Source organism: Schistocerca nitens, chromosome 9 (genome assembly GCF_023898315.1).
Source record: "Schistocerca nitens isolate TAMUIC-IGC-003100 chromosome 9, iqSchNite1.1, whole genome shotgun sequence".
Classification (NCBI taxonomy): domain Eukaryota; kingdom Metazoa; phylum Arthropoda; class Insecta; order Orthoptera; family Acrididae; genus Schistocerca; species Schistocerca nitens.
Genome location: NC_064622.1, coordinates 2,300,958 through 2,327,473, shown reverse-complemented (window position 1 = coordinate 2,327,473; position 26,516 = coordinate 2,300,958). Strand labels below are relative to the sequence as shown.

The 26,516-nt window shown below is 43.1% G+C and overlaps 1 protein-coding gene across 1 annotated transcript in view; it reads right to left on the bottom strand.

Moving 5' to 3' along the window:
* Window positions 1–386: 386 nt before the first annotated feature.
* Window positions 387–26,516, bottom strand: part of LOC126203453 (glucose dehydrogenase [FAD, quinone]-like) — a 64,851-nt gene continuing 38,721 nt past the window's right edge. The window contains exons 4-6 of the mRNA XM_049937770.1: window positions 18,220–18,441; window positions 9,999–10,139; window positions 387–4,768 (exon numbers count right to left, since the gene is read on the bottom strand). Coding sequence (XP_049793727.1) covers window positions 3,707–4,768; window positions 9,999–10,139; window positions 18,220–18,441 — 1,425 coding nt within the window. The 3' untranslated portion in view covers window positions 387–3,706. The remainder of the gene's footprint in view (window positions 4,769–9,998; window positions 10,140–18,219; window positions 18,442–26,516) is intronic.

The window sequence follows — 26,516 nt, the reverse complement described above, 5'->3', positions numbered from 1 at the left end:
TAAACAAAAACTCTAAACCAGCACGAAGCCAAGTGGGGAGGCGATTAAGGTAACTACGGGCGAGAGCAGTTCAAATACGCATCCAGCCGTTGTGGTCGAGATGGCGTAGCCGGCAGGCAGCACGGATTACTGCGTAAAATCTTCAGTATTTGTTGGCACTGCTGAGAGGCAAAGTATTTGCCGTCTGCCTAGTTTGTAACGCTGGCACTTCACTCTAGTGAGAATACGAGTTCTTGTCCCTGTGACAAATTTTGTAACTAGATTAGAAGTTGTGGGACTAGATGCAGAATAAATGAACCATGTACGGTACTCTACTTTATAGCGAAGGGTACAAAGTTGAAGTCACAAAAAAGTAACAAAACAAATAGATAATTTTATTTCGTGTGGTAAAAAATAACAAATTAACAGTTCGTACCAGTAAATAAATAACAACAGAATGTAACAGAAGTAACACGTATGTTACAGACGTTAAAATGTACAATCACGTGATCTTCCTTGCTATCTGCTTATTGTCTTGATTCAAAAAGGTGCTTCTGTGTGGGAAACTAGTTTGGTGACAAATGAGATGTACCGTGTGTGGATCTGTGCGCACTGAAGTGTTCGTTTTCCCTTTCTTATCGTACAGTCACCTATCCACTTTTTTTTAGTTTAGTCATTCAAATTTCTGCATCTATCTTTAGTCGTACCTTACATTTGAGAAGGTTGAGTCCGTAAGGATGTTGATTGAATAGCGGGAAATCCAATTCGTACGAGGTCTCTTAAAAATTGGTTTCCTGCAATTAGAATCAGAGATGGGTGAAGCTGTTATCAGTTCTTGAAAACAGAAATAACGTGTTGCTCCTCGTTTCCTCCGAACCATCTCTATTACGGAAATTTTGGTAAATATCCTAGGAACCAATTGATATCGTACGGCATTGTTGATTTGTTTCCTTGGTTCTGAGTGGAAATGGCCAGAGCAGTAAGACACTGTGATCGTCTTGTTCCGTTCTGAATTATATCCTTCACAGTATTTCTTTTTCCCAGTATTAGGAACTAGAGAATAGTGCAGACAGTAATACGTAACGCCTCGCAATGAATATAAACCGTTGGACACGTCTCTCTGGATTCGTTTAGTGATTGGCAGTAGGAGAAGCGGCAAGAAACAACCATTCATTCTACATATTTAAACCAGAATAAAGAAAGGTGTTTATGACGGCGTTTCAAATAATTTTTTCATCTTTAAAAAATTTAAACCCTAAAAGTAAAAAAAGGAATGCACTAGCAAATAATAACTCTTGGAGAGAAACTTCACAGCCTTAGCCTCTTCGAATGTCTGACATTTGCACCAGTAAATGCACTGCCAATATGAAAAAGTAGTGTAGGTTGCATCAAAAATTACTAGTAATCCTTCAGTCCGTTTGTTCTTTCTCTTGGCAGCTTATGTAACGTAGTGTACTATGACTCTCACTGGTGCAGGATTTATTGATTTGCATGGTTTCCGTCCCACATCCTATTGTACAGTGAAATCAGCTGCGTTGCTGACCTGGTTCCAACCGAACCGTCGTGCCTGTTGAGGATCTTTTATGATTAGAGGTCCCCTTAAACGCTATTCGGTATTGCCGTGGCGACCTTCCTACTAAATGCTGACTTCAGTTAACATGCCAAATGTAGTAATCTTCGATTATGCTACTGATAGGCAACAATAGGCGAAATATCCTCAGATGTCAAGAAGAACGTAATAATGCCATGAAATCTGGGAATAGCCGAACTATCAGTGTAATAAGTTATCGTCGCAAGATACTAAGAGAAGTTATTTGCAGAACAATGGAAAAACTGGTACAAGTCGACCCCGGGGATTCCAGAAAAATGTAGGAACACGCGAAGCAATACTTGACCTTACGACTTACCTTAGAAGATAGGATAAGGAAAGGCAAATCTACGTTTGTAGCATTTGTAGCCTTAGAGAGAGCTTTTGACAACATTGCCTGGAATACTCTTGAAATTCTGAAAGTAGCAAGGATAAAATACAATGAGCGAAAGGCTATTTACAACTTGTATAGAAACTAGATGGCAGTTATATGAGTCGACGGTCATGAAAGAGAAGCCGTGGTTGAGAAGAGAGTGAGACAGGGCTGTAGCCTATTCCCAATGATATTCAATCTGATCATTGAAGAAGCAATAAAGGAAACCAAGGAAGAAATTGGAGTAGGAAAACGGAAAAGAAATAAAAACTTTGAGGTTTGTCGATGACATTGTAATTGTGTCGGAGACAGCAGAGGACTTGGAGGAGCAGTTGAGGGAAGATTGTCTTCAAAGCACATAAGATAACACCAGTAAAAGTAAAACAACGATAAAGAAATGTAGTCGAATTGAACTAGGTAACTCTGAGGGAATGAAATTGGGAAATGAGGCATTTAAAGTAGTAGATGAGTCTTGCTATTTAGGCAGAAAAATAACTGGTCATGGCTAAAGTAGAGAATATATAGAATGTACACTGGCAACGGCAAGAAAAGCATTTCTGAAGAAGAGAAATTTGTTAACATCGAATACAGATGTAAGTATCAGGAAACCTTTTCTTGAACTACTTGTCTAGGCATGTAGCCATGTATGGAAGTGAAACGTGGACATAAACAATTTAGACGAAAACAGAATAGAAGCCTTTGAAATGTGGTGCAACAGAAGAATGAAGACTCGATGGGTTGATCACACAATTAATCAGGAGGTACTGTATTGAACAGAGAAGAAAAGAAATTTGTAACGCAATTTGAGCAAAAGAAGGAATCGGTTGGTAGGACACCTTCTGAGACATCAAGGGATACAAACTTACTATTGGAGGGGAGTGCGGGGAGACCAAGAGACAGTGAGCATACTCATAAGGATGTAGTTTGCAGTATTTGTTCGGAGATTATGAGCCTGAGCTCATAGATAGAGTAGCATGGAGAACTGCATAAAACCATTCTTCGAACTGAAAAGAGTACAACAGCAACAACAACAAGCACAGCTTAAGTAAATTATGTTATTCTAAAAACGCAGGAAGTTAGAAATGTTTGCGTTTATGAAGAAGATCAAACACGTAGGCGCAGTTGAAGGTAAGTCCAACTACCGAGATTGAGTATAAAACACTTGCATGGTGTATGCTGTGAATATTGTTCAGGTGTGTGGAATCTGAATTATATGTACTAACATAAGAAATAAATCTTCTACAAAGTCAGCCAATAGAACGAATGAGAAGCTTGGACAGTGTAAGTCTAGTTTCTCACGAAGACATTAATTATAGATTCCGGGATCTTCTTTTCTAGATGGAATGTGTGAACATTATTACCCAAATATTGCTTCACAGAGTCCACAAAGATGTAATCAGATTAAATACAACGTGCACGGACGTAGTCATTTTCCCTGTAGTAAGCACCTGTGCTACCATTGAAGGTGGCGTCTCCCACTGTGGATTGGATTGCAGCGACTGTATGTGTACGTGAGCAACGACATTCCTCTGTCTCATACAGCCGTTTCGTACACTTTGTTGTTGAGGTGATCGGCGGAAATTGGTTCCATTCGGACAGCACGCATCCCTGAGTTCTGAAATTTATGTAATGACGTTCAAGAACGTACTTGCGTCGAACGACTTTCCCGAGCATCGATACATAACGCATTGTCTGTATGTAATACGGTGATTCGGTTACAGTTTTCTTGTCAAGGAACACATCAGTGGTGCGAGAACGACGAAGCTTCACCATATTTTCAGTTTCTGCCAAGGTATGTTGGAGAAGGGCCACCACATTGTAGATTCCTTGACTTCATTTTTGGAAGTGTCCTTGTCTCCGGCAGTTTTGTTGCCACCCGAAGGCACTGGAGTCACCATACCCAGCAGGTTAGGCACCATCTTGCCACTGCCTGTGGGCCTCCCGGTGGCGTTCTTGGGCGGCACCCTCTTGGGCATCGCGGGCACGTCCGCCGTCGCGTTGGCCGCCGTGGTGTTGACGAGCGTCGAGTTGTCCACCCAGAGCCAGCGGCGCTTGATCATGTCGGCCGCCTTCTCGGCGATCATGACGACGGGCGCGCTGGAGGCGGCGCTGACGACGAAGGGCATGACGGAGGCGTCGACGACGCGCAGGCCCTGCACGCCGCGCACGCGCAGCTCGGCGTCCACGACGGCGTTGGGGTCGAAGTCGGCGCCCATCTTGCAGGTGCCCGCCGGGTGGTGCATCGTCTCGGTGTACTGCAGCGCCACGCACTGCCAGTAGGCGAACGAGCCGAACACGAAGCTGCGGCAGCGCGGCAGCGGCGTGGGGTCCAGCGCGACCCCCAGGCTGCGCAGCGCCCGCGTCTGCGACAGGCGCGCCCCCACCAGCAGCGCCTCTATCAGCACGTAGAGGTCGCGCCGCTCCGAGAAGTAGCCGGGGAAGATCTGCGGCGGCCGCAGCGGGTCCGTCGTGTTTATCCTGACGATGCCGCGACTGCGCGGCCGCAACACCGCCGGCCGCACCACGATGCGGTTGTAGTAGGCCAGCGGCTGCGCCGTGGCGTTGCTGTGGCACCGCGGCGCGGGCGCCGTGGCGTTGGTGGCCGCCGTGGCATTAGAGGCAGCTGTGGCGTTGGAGCGCAGCCGCGCCTCCAGGGCCCGCGTGGCGTTGTCGATGGCGGCGCTGAAGCAGGACGCGTTGGCCGCGGGAGCCGTCTGCGGCGCGCCGGCCGAGCCGTTCACCGGCACCAGCTCGGACTCGAACAGGAACTGGATGTCCGGGTAGTGCTGCGGCAGCTTCGCGTACTGCGACCGCATGAACGCCGTCACCTGCCGCAGAAGGGCTCGTTATGGCGGCGGTCGCCGGAAAAGGCAGTGAGTGCATCGAGGAGACTGGCAGAGAGACAAGTACAGTAGGCAGCTGAGAAGAACGCCTCCGGGAGAACAGTCCTTTACGTCCTTTCCTTCCGTCCTGCGGCTGCCCACTGTCAGTGTTACGGGCTATTCGAGAAGTACTGATTTACCAGTACATCAATGTCAGCCTTTATATGTTTCACTGTCGTCCTGTTTTTCTTTCATCTACATCTACATCTACATGACTACTCTGCAATTCACATTTAAGTGCTTGGCAGAGGGTTCATCGAACCACAATCATACTATCTCTCTACCATTCCACTCCCGAACAGCACGCGGGAAAAACGAACACCTAAACCTTTCTGTTCGAGCTCTGATTTCTCTTATTTTATTTTGATGATCATTCCTACCTATGTAGGTTGGGCTCAACAAAATATTTTCGCATTCGGAAGGGAAAGTTGGTGACTGAAATTTCGTAAATAGATCTCGCCGTGACGAAAAACGTCTTTGCTTTAATGACTTCCATCCCAATTCGCGTATCATATCTGCCACACTCTCTCCCCTATTACGTGATAATACAAAACGAGCTGCCCTTTTTTGCACCCTTCCGATGTCCTCCGTCAATCCCACCTGGTAAGGATCCCACACCGCGCAGCAATATTCTAACAGAGGACGAACGAGTGTTGTGTAAGCTGTCTCTTTAGTGGACTTGTTGCATCATCTAAATGTCCTGCCAATGAAACGCAACCTTTGGCTCTCCTTCCCCACAATATTATCTATGTGGTCTCTCCAACTGAAGTTGTTCGTAATTTTAACACCCAGGTACTTAGCTGAATTGACAGCCTTGAGAATTGTACTATTTATCGAGTAATCGAATTCCAACGGATTTCTTTTGGAACACATGTGGGTCACCTCACACGTTTCGTTATTTAGCGTCAACTGCCACCTGCCACGCCATACAGCAATCTTTTCTAAATCGCTTTGCAACTGATACTGGTCTTCCGATGACCTTACTAGACGGTAAATTACAGCATCATCTGCGAACAATCTAAGAGAACTGCTCAGATTGTCACCCAGGTCATTTATATAGATCAGGAGCAGCAGAGGTCCCAGGACGCTTCCCTGCATTTTCTATGTACAGGGCGAAACAGAAGGAAGCAAATTCTAGTGAAACATGCATGTAGCAAGAAATGGACGGTAAAAGCCTTCCATTGGCGGGATGAAACGAAAGTGTATTTTGACTAAACACCGCGTTTCAGTACTTGTGTACACAGTACGAGTATTGGATGTGGTGAGTGCATCATAGTCGAAGAATATAGGCGACAATGACGCAGGTATCAACACCTTATTGAGTTTGAACGATGTCACGACAAGGCCAACAGAATAGTCGCGGTTAGGAGAACTGAGAGACAAGTGCAGTAATCAAAAATTCAAATGGCTCTGAGCACTATGGGACTTAACTTCTGAGGTCATCAGTCCCATAGAACTTAGAACTACTTAAACCTAACTAACCTAAGGACATCACACACATCCATGCCCGAGGCAGGACCGTGGCGGTCGCGCGGTTCCAGACTGTAGCGCCTAGAACCGCTCGACCACTCCGGCCAGCTGCAGCAATCAGCTGAGAAGAATGCCTGCGGGCGATGAGGCGGAAAGCGGGGGATACTCCCCCCCGTGGTGTCCTGCCGTTCGACAAGTGTACCGCGCTTGTGCGTGCTCTTCTGGAGTATTCTTGTGCGGTATGTGATCCTCATCACGTAGGAATGACGGAGGACATCCAAAAAGATCAAATAAATAGAAGAGAGAGTGAAACGAGTATAATACACAAACTGCGGTGGCAATCATTGAAACAGAGGCGTTTTTCGTGGCGGCAGGTTCGTCATGAAATTTCAGTCGCCAACTTTCTCCTCCGAATACGAAAATATTTTCTTGGCGCCAACATAGATAGCCAGAAATGGTCATCGCGATAAAATAAGAGAAATTAGAACTCTCCGCGCGCTGTTCGCTAGTGGAACGGTAAAAAAATTGCTTGAAGGTTGTTTGGTGAACACTCTGCCGGCGCTTAATATTGAAATGCAGAGCGATCATGAAGATGTAAATGTAGACCAGTAGGCCAATGTGTCAGCCTTGTTGTGTTTCACTGTCACCCCTCTTCCTTTCATTCTAGTGAAGCAACCATGCAGACATCACATCCATACTGTAAGTAAGAAATGAACGAGAGAAACCTATCACTGGCGGAATGAAACGAAATGTGTATCGTGATGAAACAACGTATCTGAGTCGTCGCATATGCAGTACGAATATTAATAAGTAATTGATTCCACTGTTACTTACACCATGTGCACGCAAATAGAAAATTTATCCAATATTTCGGAAGCGTCAGCACCACCTACACCCAAATGGAGAATCTGACTAGTATCAATCCCCTTCCCCTGGAGTTTTCAGGACAACTCCGGCTGAAGACCTGTTCGTGATTCCTGGAGTGTGGCCCGTCTATATAAGTGCGAGGTACAGGTATGCTAAAAATCTGGAAGATGCAAGAGTCAACGTGGGTGCAAAGAACTGAACAAAGCTAGAAGAGCTCATAACATATTTCCTGATAATAAATAAAGTAAAAATGTATCGCTTAAAAGTAAATCAGGACATCGTACAACTTACTGCAGCTGAATTAAATAGCAGCTCGAGATGCATAAAAAAGTACTTGTTGCAAGAACCCATTTCGACCCCTAGGCCATCCTGAAGAGGTTATCAATCAAGTAGCACGCCAACAGCCCGGCTGCGCGCCCACGAGTGCTCGCGACAGGCGAGACAGCTGTAGTGTACTGTGTGGTTGATCAGGACACTGAAATCCTCAGTCAAAAGCGTTCATGTGTTTCAGTCGTAAATTCTGTACATAGGATTCACTTTTATTTTATTAGCAGTTGCAAAAATAAAATACTGAGCGAAAATTACTTAAGATACAGAAATATGAACTTCAGTATATTAGAAAATAACCCACTCTGCGTATCAGATGCTTCTCATGACAAAGTTAGTAAGCAGCCAGGGAAAGTTGTAACTCCGACAAAAGCTTTCGCGGCATTGTCGAATATCATAAAAGTAATACCATAAAATTCCTCACGTGAACTGCACGCGATATTCAATTATTCCATTATTAGGCATACGAACTAGCGTGGAAGAGTCTCGTGCAACGCATATTTACAAACAAATAAATCAACTGGCCACGTTGTGGTTATTCCATGTCCATTTTGTCATATTTGTGCCATCTTCTTGTAGCCTACAATGGGGTTCATTTTATATTGCTACGAGAAAACTGATTCACATGTGCAACAGTTACGTGTGTTATACACGTGCGTCACATTCTTCCTAGTAACAGAAAATCTTTTTCAGCGGAGGGCGCATGCATGTGGCACAAAAACGGTCTGACCGTGTGTTTTAACGAAAATAGGCTGTAATTGAAACTGTGGTATAAAAAAATTAATCAGACGTAAGCATTTCTTATGTCTGTCGCATTATAGCTACATAAAGTGTGATTTTTAAAATATCCGCCTTCCGCATAGTACAGTGTTTTCCTTTTTTTTATTGTTTAGCTGTGCATGTTTTGATATGGCTTTTTTTCTGTTTTTGAAGTTGAAGGTTCTGAAGGCGGAATTTTACAAGGACTTCTGCCGTTATACACTTCATGACATCAAGCATATCATGTTTTGTGTCTTGGAGACTGTTTTGTGGGATGTTGTTGTAAACTATTTTTCACAGCTTTTACCATTTCGAATACCTGGTATCTACGTTTTCAGTAATAAAACGAATTTAAGAGGAGTTCTGATGGTACATTAACCGAGAGATTTTATGATATTACTCAGGTGACAGAGTAGTAAGAAAAAGTATAAATAGGAGCAATTAAGTTCCACGAGACAGTCTTAAGGATGGACAATATAAAAAACAAAAGATATGCTGTCAGTTCCTAATGTGTACTTCTGCAGGCCACTGTTTAATAACCAAGCTTTAAATGATACAGGTTCAAAAATAAAACCGACACCCATATGCAGTGACACGTAACTATGGACGTACACAGCTCTTTATTTATTTATTTTTTTTACAAACAGTATGTTAATGAAGTGTCTGAATCTTGAAACTTCCTGGCAGATTAAAACTTTGTGCCGGACCGAGACTCGAACTCGGGACCTTTGCCTTCCGCGGGCAAGTGCTCTACCAACTGATCTACCCAAGGACGACTCACGCCCCGCCCTCACAGCTTTTATTTCTGCCAGTACCTCGCCTCCTACCTTCCAAACTTCACAGAAGCTCTCCTGCGAAACTTGCAGGACTAGCTACTCCTGAAAGCTGCAGACTGAAAATCTCATTCTTGAAACATCCCCCAGGCTGTGGCTAAGCCATGTCTCCGCAATATCCTTTCTTTCAGGAGTGCTAGTTCTGCAAGTTTCGCAGGAGAGCTTCTGTAAAGTTTGGAAGGTAGGAGGCGAGGTACTGGCAGAAGTAAAAGCTGTGAGGACGGGGCGTGAGTCGTGCTTGGGTAGCTCAGTTGGTAGAGCACTTGCCCGCGAAAGGCAAAGGTCCCGAGTTCGAGTCTCGGTCCGGCACACAGTTTTAATCTGCCAGGAAGTTTCACATCAGCGCACACTCCGCTGTAGAGTGAAAATCTCATTCTGTCTGTATCTTTATTGCACGATGTGAAAATGAGATACGCAAACGTAAAAACTAGCGAATCGATGTAACCCAGAAATGACGTAAATTAAAGTACTGCAATATGAGATCAAATTTAACAGATTCGAAGGAGGTTTATGCTTGCTGCGCCATTGTAGTGTAGATGTCAAGAGGGCATAGGAGCACTGTAGCTAGAGTTACAGTTCCTCGCTTGATTATAAACCTAAGAAAGAGTTAAGTGACGAAATACGCGAGGAGAAGGAGAAGAAGAACGAGTGCAACATTAAAGAGTTTCCAAGTGGAAGCATATGGGTGAAGATCAGAAACATCAAATCGAAACGTCACAAAGGGATAAAGTTAGTAGCATTAAACGCAGAAATAATTGACGCAAAACAAAAATGATGAGAAATGCAAGGAGGATGTTGAATAGAATGTTACTGGCAGAAGAGATGATGGAGAAGAAGAGGGAAGGTGAATGAAAGAGCGGCACGAAGACTAAACAGTGAAAGTGGAAGAAAGACGGAGCGAGGCAGCGAGCGAGTGGTACCTGGTGGACGCCGGTGGCGGAGAGCGGCCCGTTGCCCAGCTGGATGTACCTGGCCAGGTCGACCAGCTGCTGGCGGGGGTGGCGCGGCGCCGTCGCGGTCTGCCCCAGCACCAGCGTCACGCCGCCGGAGCTCACCAGGTCCTGCCGGCACGGTGCGGCACTCCAGTCAGCCTCATGCACACTTGTGAAGTTAGCGTAGGCTATCACAAGTAAGCGTTGACTGCGGGACTTTTTATAGTACCCCTGGTCAGTTAAGATCGCAACCGAGTTACCGGTGCGTTAGGTGTGTTGCATACCTGACGGGCGTTATCTCATTCCAGTCGCTGTTTTTGTACATACGATCAGTGCCTTATTAGATTCCCTTAGAAATCTGAAGCGATGAACACCCTAGAAACTGAGTAAGCATCTACATCTACTAAATGTACAGAATTAGTCTGCAATTCACAGTGAAGTATCTGGCAGATTGTCCATCGGAACACTTTTATGCTAAACAGTTTTTGTTGTTGCTGCGCAACAGTCTTACAATAATTTTTAGATGAACACTTCGCTGTTTGATTGTATTGTTGTTTATGTAATTACGACCCAGGTTTCAGCCTTTTATGTAATTTTCAAGTGCTTGAGTTTACGTCATTAACACACAAGCACTTGAAAATGGCATAAAAGGCCGAAACCTGGCTCATAATTAAATAAAGAACAACACAGTCAAATGACGGTGTGTTCATTTAAACACTTTCAAGCTTTTTCTCAACCTTTCCGCTCTCGAACAGCGCACTCTTAAATCTTTCAGTGCAAGCTCTGTAATTTTGTTATGATGGTCAGTCCTCCCTATATAGGTGAGCGCCAACAAAATATTTTCACACTACGATTAGAAAGTTGGTGATTGAAATTTCATGAGAAGACCCTGCCACAAGGAGTTACGCCTTTGTTTCAATGATTACCTCCCCAATTCACGTGTCATATCCGGGCCACTCTCTCCCCTGCTCCGCGACGGTAAACAACGAGCTGCCCATCCTTGAATTTTCTCGGTGTCTTCCGTCAATCGTATCGGATGCAGATCCCATACCGCACAGCAATATTGGGTAATTAGGTGGAAAACTTAAAAGACGGCAGAATTTGTGGGGGTTCGGGTAGGGGATAAAATTTCGATCAGACGACGCGGGAGGGAATTAAGGCAAGCGACTCGGGAGAATGACGGGACGGGACGCAGGACTTTTCACTTTTTATCAAGTATCTCTGAGCGACTGAAACTCACATATTTTCGACCAGTCAGAGGTCTGTTCCACTTTCTCTCAGGACATGTACACCACCCGGCTATTACCTACTGAGACAGCAAAATACTTTTGAGATTCTTAACAGCTTGGCGAACGAGTTTTCCACCAAGCCTGAAGGACAATCAATGTAACTATAAGATTGCCAAAATAAGAAATCACGCACCCAAACTATTCCGCCGCTTCGAACACTGGCCGCCCGCCGTTACGGTCGGAATCCGCCACGTCGCGGACTAGGAGGGAGGTGCGTCGCACACCAAACGATTCTGCACTAGGTTACGACAGCTACTCATAGGCGTAGTTTTAGTAAATAAAGTTTTGCGAAACTGGCATTTCAGGACCCTGCCGCGACAGTAGAGTTTCTAGGGCCTGCCCAGTGCGAGGGGCACGTCCACTGGGGTTAGTGTTCGGTGGTCGTGGCTACAAAAGTAGGTTTATACTTGTTCTGGCACATCTGTAACGCTGCAGTAGTTTGTGGTACAGAAGATAAGAGGAATAACTTGTAGTTTCTCCTAGAACAATTACGTAGTCAGCTTGCCCATTGAGACTAAGGAAAGCTACTGTATATCAAGCAGCATGTGAAATTTTAGTAAACTGTAGGACCCACTAATCATTTAGGAGGTGGGTTTGTTGTATGATGAACATCGTTAAGAATAAAGAATTAAAAAAATATTCCAGAAGAGAACCTCTTTAGTAGATCTGTTGAATTTTGTACGTGTTTTGCCAATAAACCGCAGTCTCTGGTTTACTTTTCTACAACATTATCTACGTGGTCGCTGCAGTTTAAGTTATTCGTAACTCTAATCCCTAAGTATTTGATTGAAATCAAAGTTTTTAAATTTGTGAGACTTATCGTGTAACCGAAATTTAGCGGATTCCTTTTGGTATCCTTGTCGGTGACTATAAACTTTTCATTATTTAGAGCCAAATGGCCCTATTCACACTATACAGATGTCTTGTCTAAGTAACTTTTCAGTTGGTTTTGATCCTCTGATAACTTTATAACAAGATAAACGATATCGTCATTTACTAATAATCTAAGAGGGCTGTTCAGGTCGTCTTGTAAATCGTTTGTGTGGATCAGAAAAAGCAGAGGGCGTATAACATGGGGAACGCCTAGATATTACTTCTGCTTTTACTCGATGACTTTCCGTCAGTTACTACGAACTGTGTCATTTATGACGGGATTTACACTATGTGATCAAAAGTATGCGGACACCTGGCTGAAAATGACTTATAAATTCGTTGCGCCCTCCATCTGTAATACCGGAATTCAATATGCTGTTGGCCCAACCTTAGCCTTGATGACAGATTTCACTCTCGCAGGCATACGTTCAATCAAGTGCTGGAAGGTTTCTTGGGGAATGGCAACCCATTCTTCACGGAACGCTGCACTGAGGAGAGTTATCGATGTCGGTCGGTGAGTCCTCGCACGAAGTCGGCGTTTCAAAACATCCCAAACGTATTGTATAGGATTCAGGTCAGGACTCTGTGCAGGCCAGACCATTACAGGGATGTTATTGTCGTGTAACCACTCCGCCACAGGCCGTGCATTATGAACAGGTGCACGTTCGTGTTGAAGGATGCAGTCGCCATCCCCGAATTGCTATTCAACAGTGGGAAGCAAGAAGGTGCTTAAAACATCAATGTAGGCCTGTTCTGTGATAGTGCCACGCAAAACAACAAGGGGTGCAAGTCCCCTCCATGAAAAACACGATCGCACCATAACACCACCGCCTCCGAAATTTACTCTTCGCGCTACACACGCTGGCCGATAACGTTCACCGGGCATTCGCCATACCCACACCGTCCCAACGGATCGCCACTCTGCACAACGTTTTTCCACTGTTCAATCGTCCAGTGTCTACTCTCCTTACACCAAGCGAGGCGTCGTTTACCATTTAACGGCGATCTGTGTGACATATGAGCAGCCGCTCGACCATGAAATTCAAGTTTTGTCGCCCCCTGGCTATCTGTCATAGTAGTTGCAGTGGATCCTTACGCAGTTTGGAATTCCTGTTAGATGGTCTGGATAGATGTAGGCCTATTACACATTACGACCCTCTTCAACTGTCGACTGTGTCTGTCACTCACCAGACGAGGTCGGCCTGTGCGCTTTTGTGCTGTACGTGTCCCTTCACGTTTCCACTTCAGTATCACTTCGGAAATAGTGGAACTAAGGACGTTTAGGTGTGTGGAAATCTCTCGTACAGACGTATGTGCTCACTCACAATGTCTAATGACTACTGAGGTCGCTGATATGGAGTACCTGGCAGTAGGTGGCAGCACAATGCATCTAATATGAAAAACGTATGTTTTTGGGGGTGTCTGGGTACTGTTGATCACATAGTGCACGAATGGCCTCGTAACCTAGTTTTCTAAACAGTTATCCCGTCTGTTTCTTCAAAATAAACACTATTTATAACAAAATTGAAATTGTCGATATTTAATTTAGATTCTTTTCAAAAGTGTTGTTTTGTAGCGTGATAAAGAGGGGCTTTGTAATAAAGATTAAAATAAAAAGAAATTTGGATTATCAAATAGAGCTAGAAAGCGCAGTCTCCTTGAAGATAAAATTAGGAATAAAAAACCGAAAACAAGAACATATCAAACGTCACAGGAATACTTTATCGAGCTACATAAAACGTGTTTCTGTCATTCATAGCCGGCCGCTTTGGACGAGCGGTTTCAGGTGGTTCAGTTCGGAACCGCGCGACCGGTACGGTCGCAGTTTCGAATCCTGCCTCGGGCACGGGTGTGTGTAATGTCCTTAGGTTAGTTAGGTTTAAGTAGTTCTAAGTTCTAGGGGATGGTTCAAATGGCTCTGAGCACTATGGGACTCAACTGCTGAGGTTATTAGTCCCCTAGAACTTAGAACTAGTTAAACCTAACTAACCTAAGGACATCACAAACATCCATGCCCGAGGCAGGATTCGAACCTGCGACCGTAGCGGTCTTGCGGTTCCAGACTGCAGCGCCTTTAACCGCACGGCCACTTCGGCCGGCGTTCTAGGGGACTGATGACCTCAGATGTTAAGTACCATAGTGCTCAGAGCCATTTGAATCTTTTTTTTTTTGTTAGTCATAAACAGCTTTCGAAACTTATGAATAACAACAGGAATCTCCTACCTTCGATCATGATGAAGTACGCGGTAGTCTAATACTGTACGATGTGCGGTTCTTATTATGTGCAAAACAAACAAACAGACAACAAACAAAAAAGAGAAGTCGTCGGCTCCCAATTTTTCTCTCCTTTATGTTTCTATCCCTACCAGTGCTGTCATTACTACCGGTAATCCTACTACCTACTACTGTAGCAAAACTGTCCAGCCGTCGTTTCGATACAGAGGCAACTCTTGTCTCATCCTTCCTGACAGCTCGAAGCTGACTGCCCGCACCAGGAGGTCCTGCACCATCAGACACAGGTGAGCACGCCTTCTTCCTCACCTCTAAGCATCAATCTGACGCTGCCTCTCCTGTACTTTTTCAGACTTCAGCAAAGTTCCTGACTAGCTGCGACCTTTTCCTCTATTTCGTTTCAACCAGGGTTGCTAGTCGATAAGGGTACGCTGCAGGGTTTGGAAACGTTGGAGAGATGTACTGCCAAAATGTGACGTAGAAGAAACTGTGTTTCTCTGAATATGCAATCCACCACAATATATTTAATATGAAGCAAAGACGGACGCCTGTACTTCAATAAGAAGAACCTTTAAGATAATTATTTTTACCGCAATTTCACGTATCTCATTTAGTAAAGAATTTGTGATTCTGTAAAACATACATTTCTCTCTGTACGCATTTCTGACTGGAGATCAATGATAAGGACATAATAATTTGAAGACCATTTTACGTTACTATGTACCTAAGAAGAGTTCAGAAGAAAAGTACGAAACGACACTGTGGGTATTCTTGAAGTATTTTTTCAAAAGTATTCACCAGAGGCCTGAGCACAACTGTCCCACTGTTTCACGAGTCGGAGGATTCTTTGTTCCCAGAATTCCTGTGTCTGTGGCGGGAGCCAGTCCTCCACCGTGTCCCTCAGTTCGTCGTCCGAGTTGAAGCGCTTCCCTTTGAGATGTTTTCTTTTTTTAGCGGACCAGACACATGGACAGCAGAGCGACGTGCGACGTGACTGAGCTGTAGGCCGGATGCTCGAGCTCCTGCCGCTTGAACTTGTGTGACCTTGGAGACGTGCCGTGGACGCGCGTTATCCTGCGCGAGCAGCCCAGGCCGTTTTCTCTTTTTTGGACTTGCGTAAGCTGCGGAGTGTCTCACGCTATACGCCCGTGCTCGAGGAATTCGGTTAGTTGAGGACGTCGGGAGTCGAAAAAGACGACAGGCATCACCTAGCCTGCCGAGAGCAAAGGTTCGATGTTCTTAGGGGTAAAGTGACGACACTACATTCTCGTCCACAGATGTATCACAACGTTATCCCAAAGCGGCGTTTGCAGACTTCAACCGGTTTGGTTGCTACAGCGTTCCGTACATTTTCATTTTAACACTAGTTCTGTGTGTTTCTAGCTAACTGTAACTTCTCTCTGAAAATTGAGGTAGTCAAACATATGGAAAATATAAATAATAATGTACAAATTGCACGGATATCGTTCATTGAGGACCAGGACCAGGATCCCAAGTTGATGCCGCAGATTTTCTTTCCTTTAACCTGTGGTGGAGTCGCTACATTGTTAGACACGACTTATCAGCATTCATCACGATAACGTTATATAAATATATTTTATCTAATCATCTGTTGTCGTAACCAACTAAAACAACAGCCCGCTGCATCACCGAGCGAGGTGGCGCAGTGGTTAGACACTGGACTCGCATTCGGGAGGACGACGGTTCAATCCCGCGTCCGGCCATCCTGATTTAGGTTTTCCGTGATTTCCCTAAATCGCTCCAGGCAAATGCCGGGATGGTTCCTTTCAAAGGGCACGGCCGACTTCCTTTCCCGTCCTTCCCTAATCCGATGAGACCGATGACCTCGCTGTCTGGTCTCCTTCCCCAAACCAACCAACGAACCGCTGCATCGTGCTAATGTTGTTATTGTTGTCGTTGCTATAATCTTCAATCCGAAGACTGGTCTGATTTGGCTCTCCACGCTAGTCTACGCTGTGCCTCGGTACATAACTATCGTCTCCTAAGTGCAGTTGAACATACTTACTACAAGCAACCTTAGTCTACCTCTAGAGTTTCCTGCTCCTCCCTCTCCCCGCCCCCCCCCCCACTTCCTTTCCTTCCATTACCAAATTAACCATTCCTTTGATGCCTCACGATGTGCCCCATTACACGATCGCTGTTCATTAGGTATGGAGCTACCCAGATAATCCACAGAATTCTTGTGCTGCACTGCCTTTCAAAATCTCCTTTTGTCGTCTTGTCTGAACTCACTAGAGAAAAAAACTAGTAGGAGAAATAAATTCCACATTTGAGTTCGCGATCTGGTGTGCAGTCTTCATTCCAATTCCTTTCTAGCTCGCTCATTTAATTTATTTAAATCCAGTTAGATGATATTGGTTGTTTGTGACGCAGATGGTATTGCTCCAACATGAGACTCTATATGGGGGGCATTGTTGTTTATTGGCATCTGATGATGGCTGTATGTCGCAACGTGTTCTATAAATGTAATTAAATAATTGAGACGCAAACTACTTGGAAATTTGAATAAACGCGATTCTGTATTAAATTCTGGCATGTTTCACATTGGTTGAAGTAAACTTCCTCTTTGCCCGCTCGGCTAGCCGCGCGGTCGAACGCGCTGCTTCCCGAGCGTGAAGCTGTGCCGGTCCCCGGCACGAATCCGCCCGGCGGATTGGTGTCGAGGTCCGGTGTGCCAACCAGTCTGTGGATGGTTTTTAAGGCGATTTTTCATCTACCTCGGTGAATGCGGGCTGTTTCCCCTTATTGCGTCTGAGTTACACTGTGTCGGCGATTGCTGCGCAAACAGTCTCCACGTACGCGTACACCACTATTACTCTACCACGCAAACATCTGGGGTTACGGTCGTGTGGTTATGAGACGTTCCCAGGGGGGCGGGTCCACTGGTGGGCGAACTGCACCATAACCCTGGGTTCGGTGTGGCCGGCGGTGGTGTGGGTGGACTGCTGTGGCCTGTTGTGGGGTTGTGAACCTCTGAGGGCTACGGTGGGGCGAAGCCTCTCCGTCGTTTCTAGGTCCCCGGATTAAATACACAAATACGAGCTTCCCCTTATTTTGTTGCCATTAATATGCAGCTTCCGCTGTGATGCCATTCTTAAATGTATGTAACAGCAAAACGTATGAGAATAGCCACACTTAGGCCAGAGTCTACGACCTTAACAAATTACTCTTGCAATAATCTAACGGCAGTTCATTGAACTTCTCAATCACGGACATAACAAGTGTTTCTAGTATAACAGTCAGAGTACCTCTTAGAAGTTTGTGGACATACAATACTATACACTGTGTCCCGGGAGGAATAATCAATATTCAGGAACATGACATGAACGATCATTCGAAGCAGAAAATCTAGTAAAGGTGGACTTGTTGATCTTCGTTGCTGCGATACAAATCTCCTCTTATTGAACAAGTGCTGGTAGCTCTTAAGGTACGGTACGCGTTTTAGAGCCTATGTTTACTAGAGTTTTTTGCTCCTGAATACTAACCTTTCCTATTGCGACACCCTATACACAGTGATACGTCGCAGCCATCTGGAGCACTGGATGTCTGCTGTACTAGCTTCACTTATTACCATATCTTCGTCTGTGAAGTTCGATAGTGTGACCAACGTCCTTCGATTATAATATCACATGTGTATTTTGATCTGTTCTTACACTGTACCCCCAAGTATAGCCATTTGATAGGTTTTGATTTTGCACGCAATTGAAAAAGGATTCACAGCTGGAAAGGGTACAAAATAACCGGGTGTTCTCACTCAGTGAGTAGGCCGGCTGCTTCTGCCGGCTGCTGCTCACCTGCAGGTTGTAGCCGACGCTGAGGTCCCGGAGCACGGGAATGCCGAGCGGCCGCAGCCACTCGCTGGGCCCCACGCCGGACAGCATGAGCAGCTGCGGGCTGGCCACCGCCCCCGCGCTCAGGATGACGTCACGGGAGGCGCGCGCGCGCAGCGTCGCGTTGGAGCCGGCCAGCACGTAGCGCACCCCGGTGGCGCGCAGGCTGCCCGCGTCGATGTCCACCTGTGAGCGGCCAGCGGCGGGAAAACGTTACAGCCCTGCTACAGGTACCCACTAAAACTGACAACTGGGGACCGGGACTTCGAAGTAGCGATGTATCGAAACGTAGATATATCGGACACGTGGTCTCGCAATACTTTATTATCGACATTTGCCCAACCTATGTATCGATAGCACCGATATACTTCTGTCGTGGAGATGTAATCGGATAATATTATTATTACCACCATCTAAATCATAATACTCAAAACTCAGATCTACTTTCTATTTTAACATTGAAATTCCATCTACTGTCCACATTAGCCTTTTATGAAGATTTGAGAGTAGCGAGGATTATTATATAAACTTTCTAGTTTACTTAGCTCGTCATGGATAGTTGGCTCCAGTTTTTCTTGACTAGGTGTTTGATTCTTGAATCTGAAAATGTCGGATTTCAAGTCCTCACGGTTGGATTGATCTAAATAAATTTGAAGATTGTTGCTGTAGAATTTTTGTTTTCAGGTAAATATATTTTTTCACATTTTAGATTAGATTAGATTAATACTAGTTCCATGGATCATGAATACGATATTTCGTAATGATGTGGAACGAGTCGAATTTTCCAATACATGACATAATTAGGTTAATTTAACAACATACTTAAGTTAATGTAACAACTTTATTTTATTGTGTTTTTTGTTTTTCTTTATTTTTTATTTTTTAATTTTTTAAAATATTTTTTTGTTTTTTTTTTCTTAATTTATATTTAAAAATTCCTCTATGGAGTAGAAGGAGTTGTCATTCAGAAATTCTTTTAATTTCTTCTTAAATACTTGTTGGTTATCTGTCAGACTTTTGATACTATTTGGTAAGTGACCAAAGACTTTAGTGCCAGTATAATTCACCCCTTTCTGTGCCAAAGTTAGATTTAATCTTGAATAGTGAACATCATCCTTTCTCCTAGTATTGTAGTTATGCACACTGCTATTACTTTTGAAATGGGTTTGGTTGTTAATAACAAATTTCATAAGAGAGTATATATACTGAGAAGCTACTGTGAATATCCCTAGATCCTTAAATAAATGTCTGCAGGATGATCTTGGGTGGACTCCAGCTATTATTCTGATTACACGCTTTTGTGCAATAAATACTTTATTCCTCAGTGATGAATTACCCCAAAATATGATGCCATATGAAAGCAATGAGTGAAAATAGGCGTATTAAGCTAATTTACTAAGATGTTTATCACCAAAATTTGCAATGACCCTTATTGCATAAGTAGCTGAACTCAAACGTTTCAGCAGATCATCAATGTGTTTCTTCCAATTTAATCTCTCATCAATGGACACACCCAAAAATTTGCAACATTCTACCTTAGCTATATGCTTCTGATTAAGGTCTATATTTATTAATGGCATCATACCATTCACTGTACGGAACTGTATGTACTGTGTCTTATCAAAATTCAGTGAGAGTCCGTTTACAAGGAACCACTTAGTAATTTTCTGAAAGACAGTATTGACAATTTCATCAGTTAATTCTTGTTTGTCGGGTGTGATTACTATACTTGTATCATCAGCAAAGAGAACTAACTTTGCCTCATCATGAATATAGAATGGCAAGTCATTAATATATAATAAGAACAACAAAGGACCCAAGACTGACCCTTGTGGAACCCCATTCTTGATAGTTCCCCAGTTTGAGGAATGTGCTGATCTTTGCATGTTACGAGAACTACTTATTTCAACTTTCTGCACTCTTCCAGTTAGGTACGAATTAAACCATTTGTGCACTGTCCCACTCATGCCACAATACTTGAGCTTGTCTAGCAGAATTTCATGATTTACACAATCAAAAGCCTTTGAGAGATCACAAAAAATCCCAATGGGTGGTGTTCGGTTATTCAGATCATTCAAAATTTGACTGGTGAAAGCATATATGGCATTTTGTGTTGAAAAACCTTTCTGGAAACCAAACTGACATTTTGTTAGTACTTCATTTTTACAGATATGTGAAGCTACTCTTGAATACATTACTTTCTCAAAAATTTTGGATAAAGCTGTTAGAAGGGAGATTGGACGGTAATTGTTGACATCAGATCTATATATATCATACAGTCGTTTGATTTTTCACGTTAATAAAGCCGAAATTACATTGTTCGAACAAAATACGAAAATACGTCGGCTCACATCAGAGGCATGCTTACGACTCTCACACTCTGCGGAAAAACCAAGTTCCAAAGGGTTTACAATCTTTCTTAAGAAATGAATTTCTGCTAGTTTCTGTTACATTATTACTTTCGATTATTATTTCACGAATGAATGGAGAAATAAACATAGTAAGCAGAATAGTATTGCGTATTTAATAATGGAAATTTTAAGTGTACCAATAGCTCAGCATTACTTTTCCTCAACAGTAGTTGTCGATACCAGTATTATTTTAGAATTTTGGACAGGTCATTATTATCTCAGTTGCTTTTCTGAAAAGTTTCATATAATTTTATACACCGTGTGTTATACTTCAAACTACAATTTATGAAAATGAATTACTATATAAAATGTTTTAGTCTCGATGTTATAATCGATAAGTGGTAGTTCTGAACGTACAGTTAATTTTTTTTTTTTAAGAAACGTTTGAAATTACGAACTATTCACACACTTAAAATTTGTGTTATTAATTACGCAATACTGTACTGGTTACTATGTTTATTTCTGAATTCATTTACGAATTAATAATCGAAAGTAATAATCTAACAGAAACTAGTGGAAATTCATTTGTTAAGAAAATTGTAAACACTTTGGAATATGGTTATTTCCGCAGAGTGTGAGAGTGGTAAGCATGCCTCTGATGTGATCGGACGTATTTTTGTATTTTCTATGAACAACGTAATTTCGGCTTTGTTAATGTGAAAAATCAAAAGATTGTATGATATACTAAAATGTGAGCAGATAGATTTACGTAAAAACAACAATTTTGCAACAAAAATCTTCAAATTCATTTAGATCAATCCAACCGTCAGGACCTAAAATGTGAAATTTTCAGCTTCAAGAATGAGACCCCTAGTCAAGATGAACTGGAGCCAACTATACAGGACAAGCTAAGTAGACTAGAAAGTTTATTGTAATCCTCGCTCCTTTCAAATCTTCATAAAAGACTAATGTGCACAATAAACGTAATCAGGAAGGAGAGAGGAGATTACAAACGGTACTTATAGTTTCCTAAGTTGACGTTCTTAGAGAAATTTTGATTGTTGTCAGTTGTATACATTCGTAACCTCCTCTTACCTGAAAGTAAGGCTGACAGAAGTTTTTTAAATGTAACTGTCGCAACCTCTTATGTTTGTGTTGTTCGTTGATCGGTGTGTGTTTGTATTCATGATTTTTCATTGTGAAGACAAAAAAAAGGAAGTGCCTTTCAAAACTAACGTGTGGAAGCATTTTAAATCAAACTATAATGAAAATGCAGTTATTATGAGAAGGTACTCCGAATCTCTGGTAATATCGCGTACTTAAAAGCTCGTTTAAAACCTCATCACACGAGAACTTTTGATCTGAGCCGGACTGCTACGGGCTCATCGAGGAACCTGTCAGCTGCGCTCCTAGTCCAGCAGTCGCTCCGCATTCGTCAGCTACTCATTCAAGTTGTGCGCATGGAGGTATCGCTATTGTTTTGAGAAATGTTGCTTCATCTGCAGGAAGAGAACGAGACAAAAAAATAAATGAAGCGATTTGTTTCATATTTGATAAGGCTTGAGTCGTGTTATATTGTGTAGAAAGAAGTTCGTGACATCATTATAAAATCTTCATTAAGGTAATGTAGAAATGAAATTTGGCTTTCGTTCACAAAGTCCACTCCTCACAGTTTTGAGGAACACGTGCAGTCGTAAGTTATAATATGAATTTTAAAAGAAAAATTTTTTGCACCGATGTATCGAAATTTCGATATTATTCTTTCGATCTATCGTCGATATTGACATTTAGTACAGCGATTTTAAATATATCAGACATCGATATTTATCTATTCCTACTGACAGGCGAATTCTAATGGTTAAACGAGCTGTAATTATAACAAAGAGAGTTTGCTGTTGTGGCAGAGGTATTGATACACATTGTTGTTCTTCTTGTGGTTCAAAAAAATGGTTCTGAGCACTATGGGACTTAACATCTATGGTCATCAGTCCCCTAGAACTTAGAACTACTTAAACCTAACTAACCTAAGGACATCACACAACACCCAGCCATCACGAGGCAGAGAAAATCCCTGACCCCGCCGGGAATCGAACCCGGGAACCCGGGCGTGGGAAGCGAGAACGCCACCGCACGACCACGAGATGTGGGCTCTTCTTGTGGTCTTCAGCCCGATAGCTGCCTAGATTCAACTCCCCATGTAGGTCTGTCCTGTGCGTGCTTCTTCATGCCTGCGTAACTACTGCGGCGTACGTCCTCTCGAACCTGCTCACTGTGGTCTTTCCTTGTTCCAGTTCTACAATTAGTACCTCCCCATCCCCTCCCACAACAGTCCCGCGAATTACCACATCAGGGTGGCGATTCTTCTGGAAAATCTGGAATTCTCAGGGAATTACATTTTACCTGGAAAAATAGGGGAAATCTGAGGGAATTTCAGAAATTTCATAAAATCTCAGACAGTTTTGCGTTTATAACCTAATATTCAAATCGTATTTGATTGAGTTTTATAAATCACAAATTTCAAAATACTTAATATTTCAGTGTGTGTTAATTATAAGAATATTATTCCATACAAATTACTGATCTTTAAAAACTGCGGTTAAACTACTTCTCATGCCTGATATATAGCTCAGCTGAGAAGAATCAGAAATCATTATTTTGCTATGTTCCCCCCCCCTCCTCCCACTCACCATTAATTTATCACGAGCTTCTCGAAACCATCTTCCTCCTAGCAGTTGGAACTCTCACGGAATTTTTCTTCCAAGCTTGAGCAGTCACCGTGCAAATTGACAATTCCTTGAAGCCCACGGGTGTGTCGCATCGGCCGATCCCTTATTTCAGACGTTTCCTTTCGCCCTAATTTGATTCTCTGTCTCATTCTTCGTTAGTTATCCGATCTACCTGTCCAATTCTCCACTTCCTTCTGCAGCACGACGATGCAGAAGCTGCAACTTCTTGCCTGAACTCCTTGTCGTCCTCGGATCACTTCCCTCTCGAGACAAAAAACTTCAGAAAGGACTTCCTAACATTTGAGTTTATATTATATCCCTCCATGAACCATGGACCTTGCCGTTGGTGGGGAGGCTTGCGTGCCTCAGCGATACAGATGGCCGTACCGTAGGTGCAACCACAACGGAGGGGTATCTGTTGAGAGGCCAGACAAACATGTGGTTCCTGAAGAGGGGCAGCAGCCTTTTCAGTAGTTGCAGGGGCAACAGTCTGGATGATTGACTGATCTGGCCTTGTAACATTAACCAAAACGGCCTTGCTGTGCTGGTACTGCGAACGGCTGAAAGCAAGGGGAAACTACAGCCGTAATTTTCCCGAGGACATGTAGCTTTACTGTATGATTAAATGATGATGGCGTCCTCTTGGGTAAAATATTCCGGAGGTAAAATAGTCCCCCATTCGGATCTCCGGGCGGGGACTACTCAAGAGGACGTCGTTATCAGGAGAAAGAAAACTGGCGTTCTACGGATCGGAGCGTGGAATGTCAGATCCCTTAATCGGGCAGGTAGGTTAGAAAATTTAAAAAGGGAAATGGATAGGTTAAAGTTAGATATAGTGGGAATTAGTGAAGTTCGGTGGCAGGAGGAACAAGACTTTTAGTCAGGTGATTACAGGGTTATAAATACAAAATCAAATAGGGGTAATGCAGGAGTAGGTTTAATAATGAATAAAAAAAATAGGAGTGCGGGTTAGCTACTACAAACAGCATAGTGAACGCATTATTGTGGCCAAGATAGACACAAAGCCCATGCCTACTACAGTAGTACAAGTTTATATGACAACTAGCTCTGCAGATGATGAAGAAATAGATGAAATGTATGACGAGATAAAAGAAATTATTCAGGTAGTGAAGGGAGACGAAAATTTAATAGTCATGGGTGACTGGAATTCGTCAGTAGGAAAAGGGAGAGAAGGAAACATAGTAGGTGAATATGGATTGGGGGGAAGAAATGAAAGAGGAAGCCGCCTTGTAGAATTTTGCACAGAGCATGACTTAATCATAGCTAACACTTGGTTCAAGAATCATAAAAGAAGGTTGTATACCTGGAAGAATCCTGGAGATACTAAAAGGTATCAGATAGATTATATAATGGTAAGACAGAGGTTTAGGAACCAGGTTTTAAATTGTAAGACATTTCCACGGGCAGATGTGGACTCTGACCACAATCTATTGGTTATGAACTGCAGATTGAAACTGAAGAAACTGCAAAAAGGTGGGAATTTAAGGAGATGGGACCTGGATAAACTGAAAGAACCAGAGGTTGTACAGAGTTTCAGGGAGAGCATAGGGGAAGAATTGGCAGGAATGGGGGAAAGAAATACAGTAGAAGAAGAATGGGTAGCTCTGAGGGATGAAGTAGTGAAGGCAGCAGAGGATCAAGTAGGTAAAAAGACGAGGGCTAATAGAAATCCTTGGGTAACAGAAGAAATATTGAATTTAATTGATGAAAGGAGAAAATATAAAAATGCAGTAAATGAAGCAGGCAAAAAGGAATACAAACGTCTCAAAAATGAGATTGACAGGAAGCGCAAAATGGCTAAGCAGGGATGGCTAGAGGACAAATGTAAGGATGTAGAGGCTTGTCTCAGTAGGGGTAAGATAGATACTGCCTACAGGAAAATTAAAGAGACCTTTGGAGAGAAGAGAACCACTTGTATGAATATCAAGAGCTCAGATGGCAACCCAGTTCTAAGCAAAGAAGGGAAGGCAGAAAGGTGGAAGGAGTATATAGAGGGTTTATACAAGGGCGATGTACTTGAGGACAGTATTATGGAAATGGAAGAGGATGTAGATGAAGACGAAATGGGAGATAAGATACTGCGTGAAGAGTTTGACAGAGCACTGAAAGACCTGAGTCGAAACAAGGCCCCGGGAGTAGACAACATTCCATTAGAACTACTGATGGCCTTGGGAGAGCCAGTCATGACAAAACTCTACCATCTGGTGAGCAAGATGTATGAGACAGGGGAAATACCCTCAGACTTCAAGAAGAATATAATAATTCCAATCCCAAAGAAAGCAGGTGTTGACAGATGTGAAAATTACCGAACTATCAGTTTAATAAGTCACAGCTACAAAATACTAACGCGAATTCTTTACAGACGAATTGAAAAACTTGTAGAAGCGGACCTCGGGGAAGATCAGTTTGGATTCCGTAGAAATGTTGGAACACGTGAGGCAATACTAACCTTACGACTTATCTTAGAAGAAAGATTAAGAAAAGGCAAACCTACGTTTCTAGCATTTGTAGACTTAGAGAAAGCTTTTGACAATGTTAACTGCAATACTCTCTTTCAAATTCTGAAGGTGGCAGGGGTAAAATACAGGGAGCGAAAGTCTATTTACAATTTGTACAGAAACCAGGTGGCAGTTATAAGAGTCGAGGGGCATGAAAGGGAAGCAGTGGTTGGGAAAGGAGTGAGACAGGGTTGTAGCCTCTCCCCGATGTTATTCAATCTGTGTATTGAGCAAGCAGTAAAGGAAACAAAAGAAAAATTGGGAGTAGGTATTAAAATTCACGGAGAAGAAGTAAAAACTTTGAGGTTCGCCGATGACATAGTAATTCTGTCAGAGACAGCAAAGGACTTGGAAGAGCAGTTGAACGGAATGAACAGTGTCTTGAAAGGAGGATTATAAGATGAACATCAACAAAAGCAAAACGAGGATAATGGAATGTAGTCAAATTAAATCGGGTGATGCTGAGGGAATTAAATTAGGAAATGAGACACTTAAAGTAGTAAAGGAGTTTTGCTATTTAGGGAGTAAAATAACTGATGATGGTCGAAGTAGAGAGGATATAAAATGTAGACTGGCAATGGCAAGGAAATCGTTTCTGAAGAAGAGAAATTTGTTAACATCGAGTATAGATTTAAGTGTCAGGAAGTCGTTTCTGAAAGTATTTG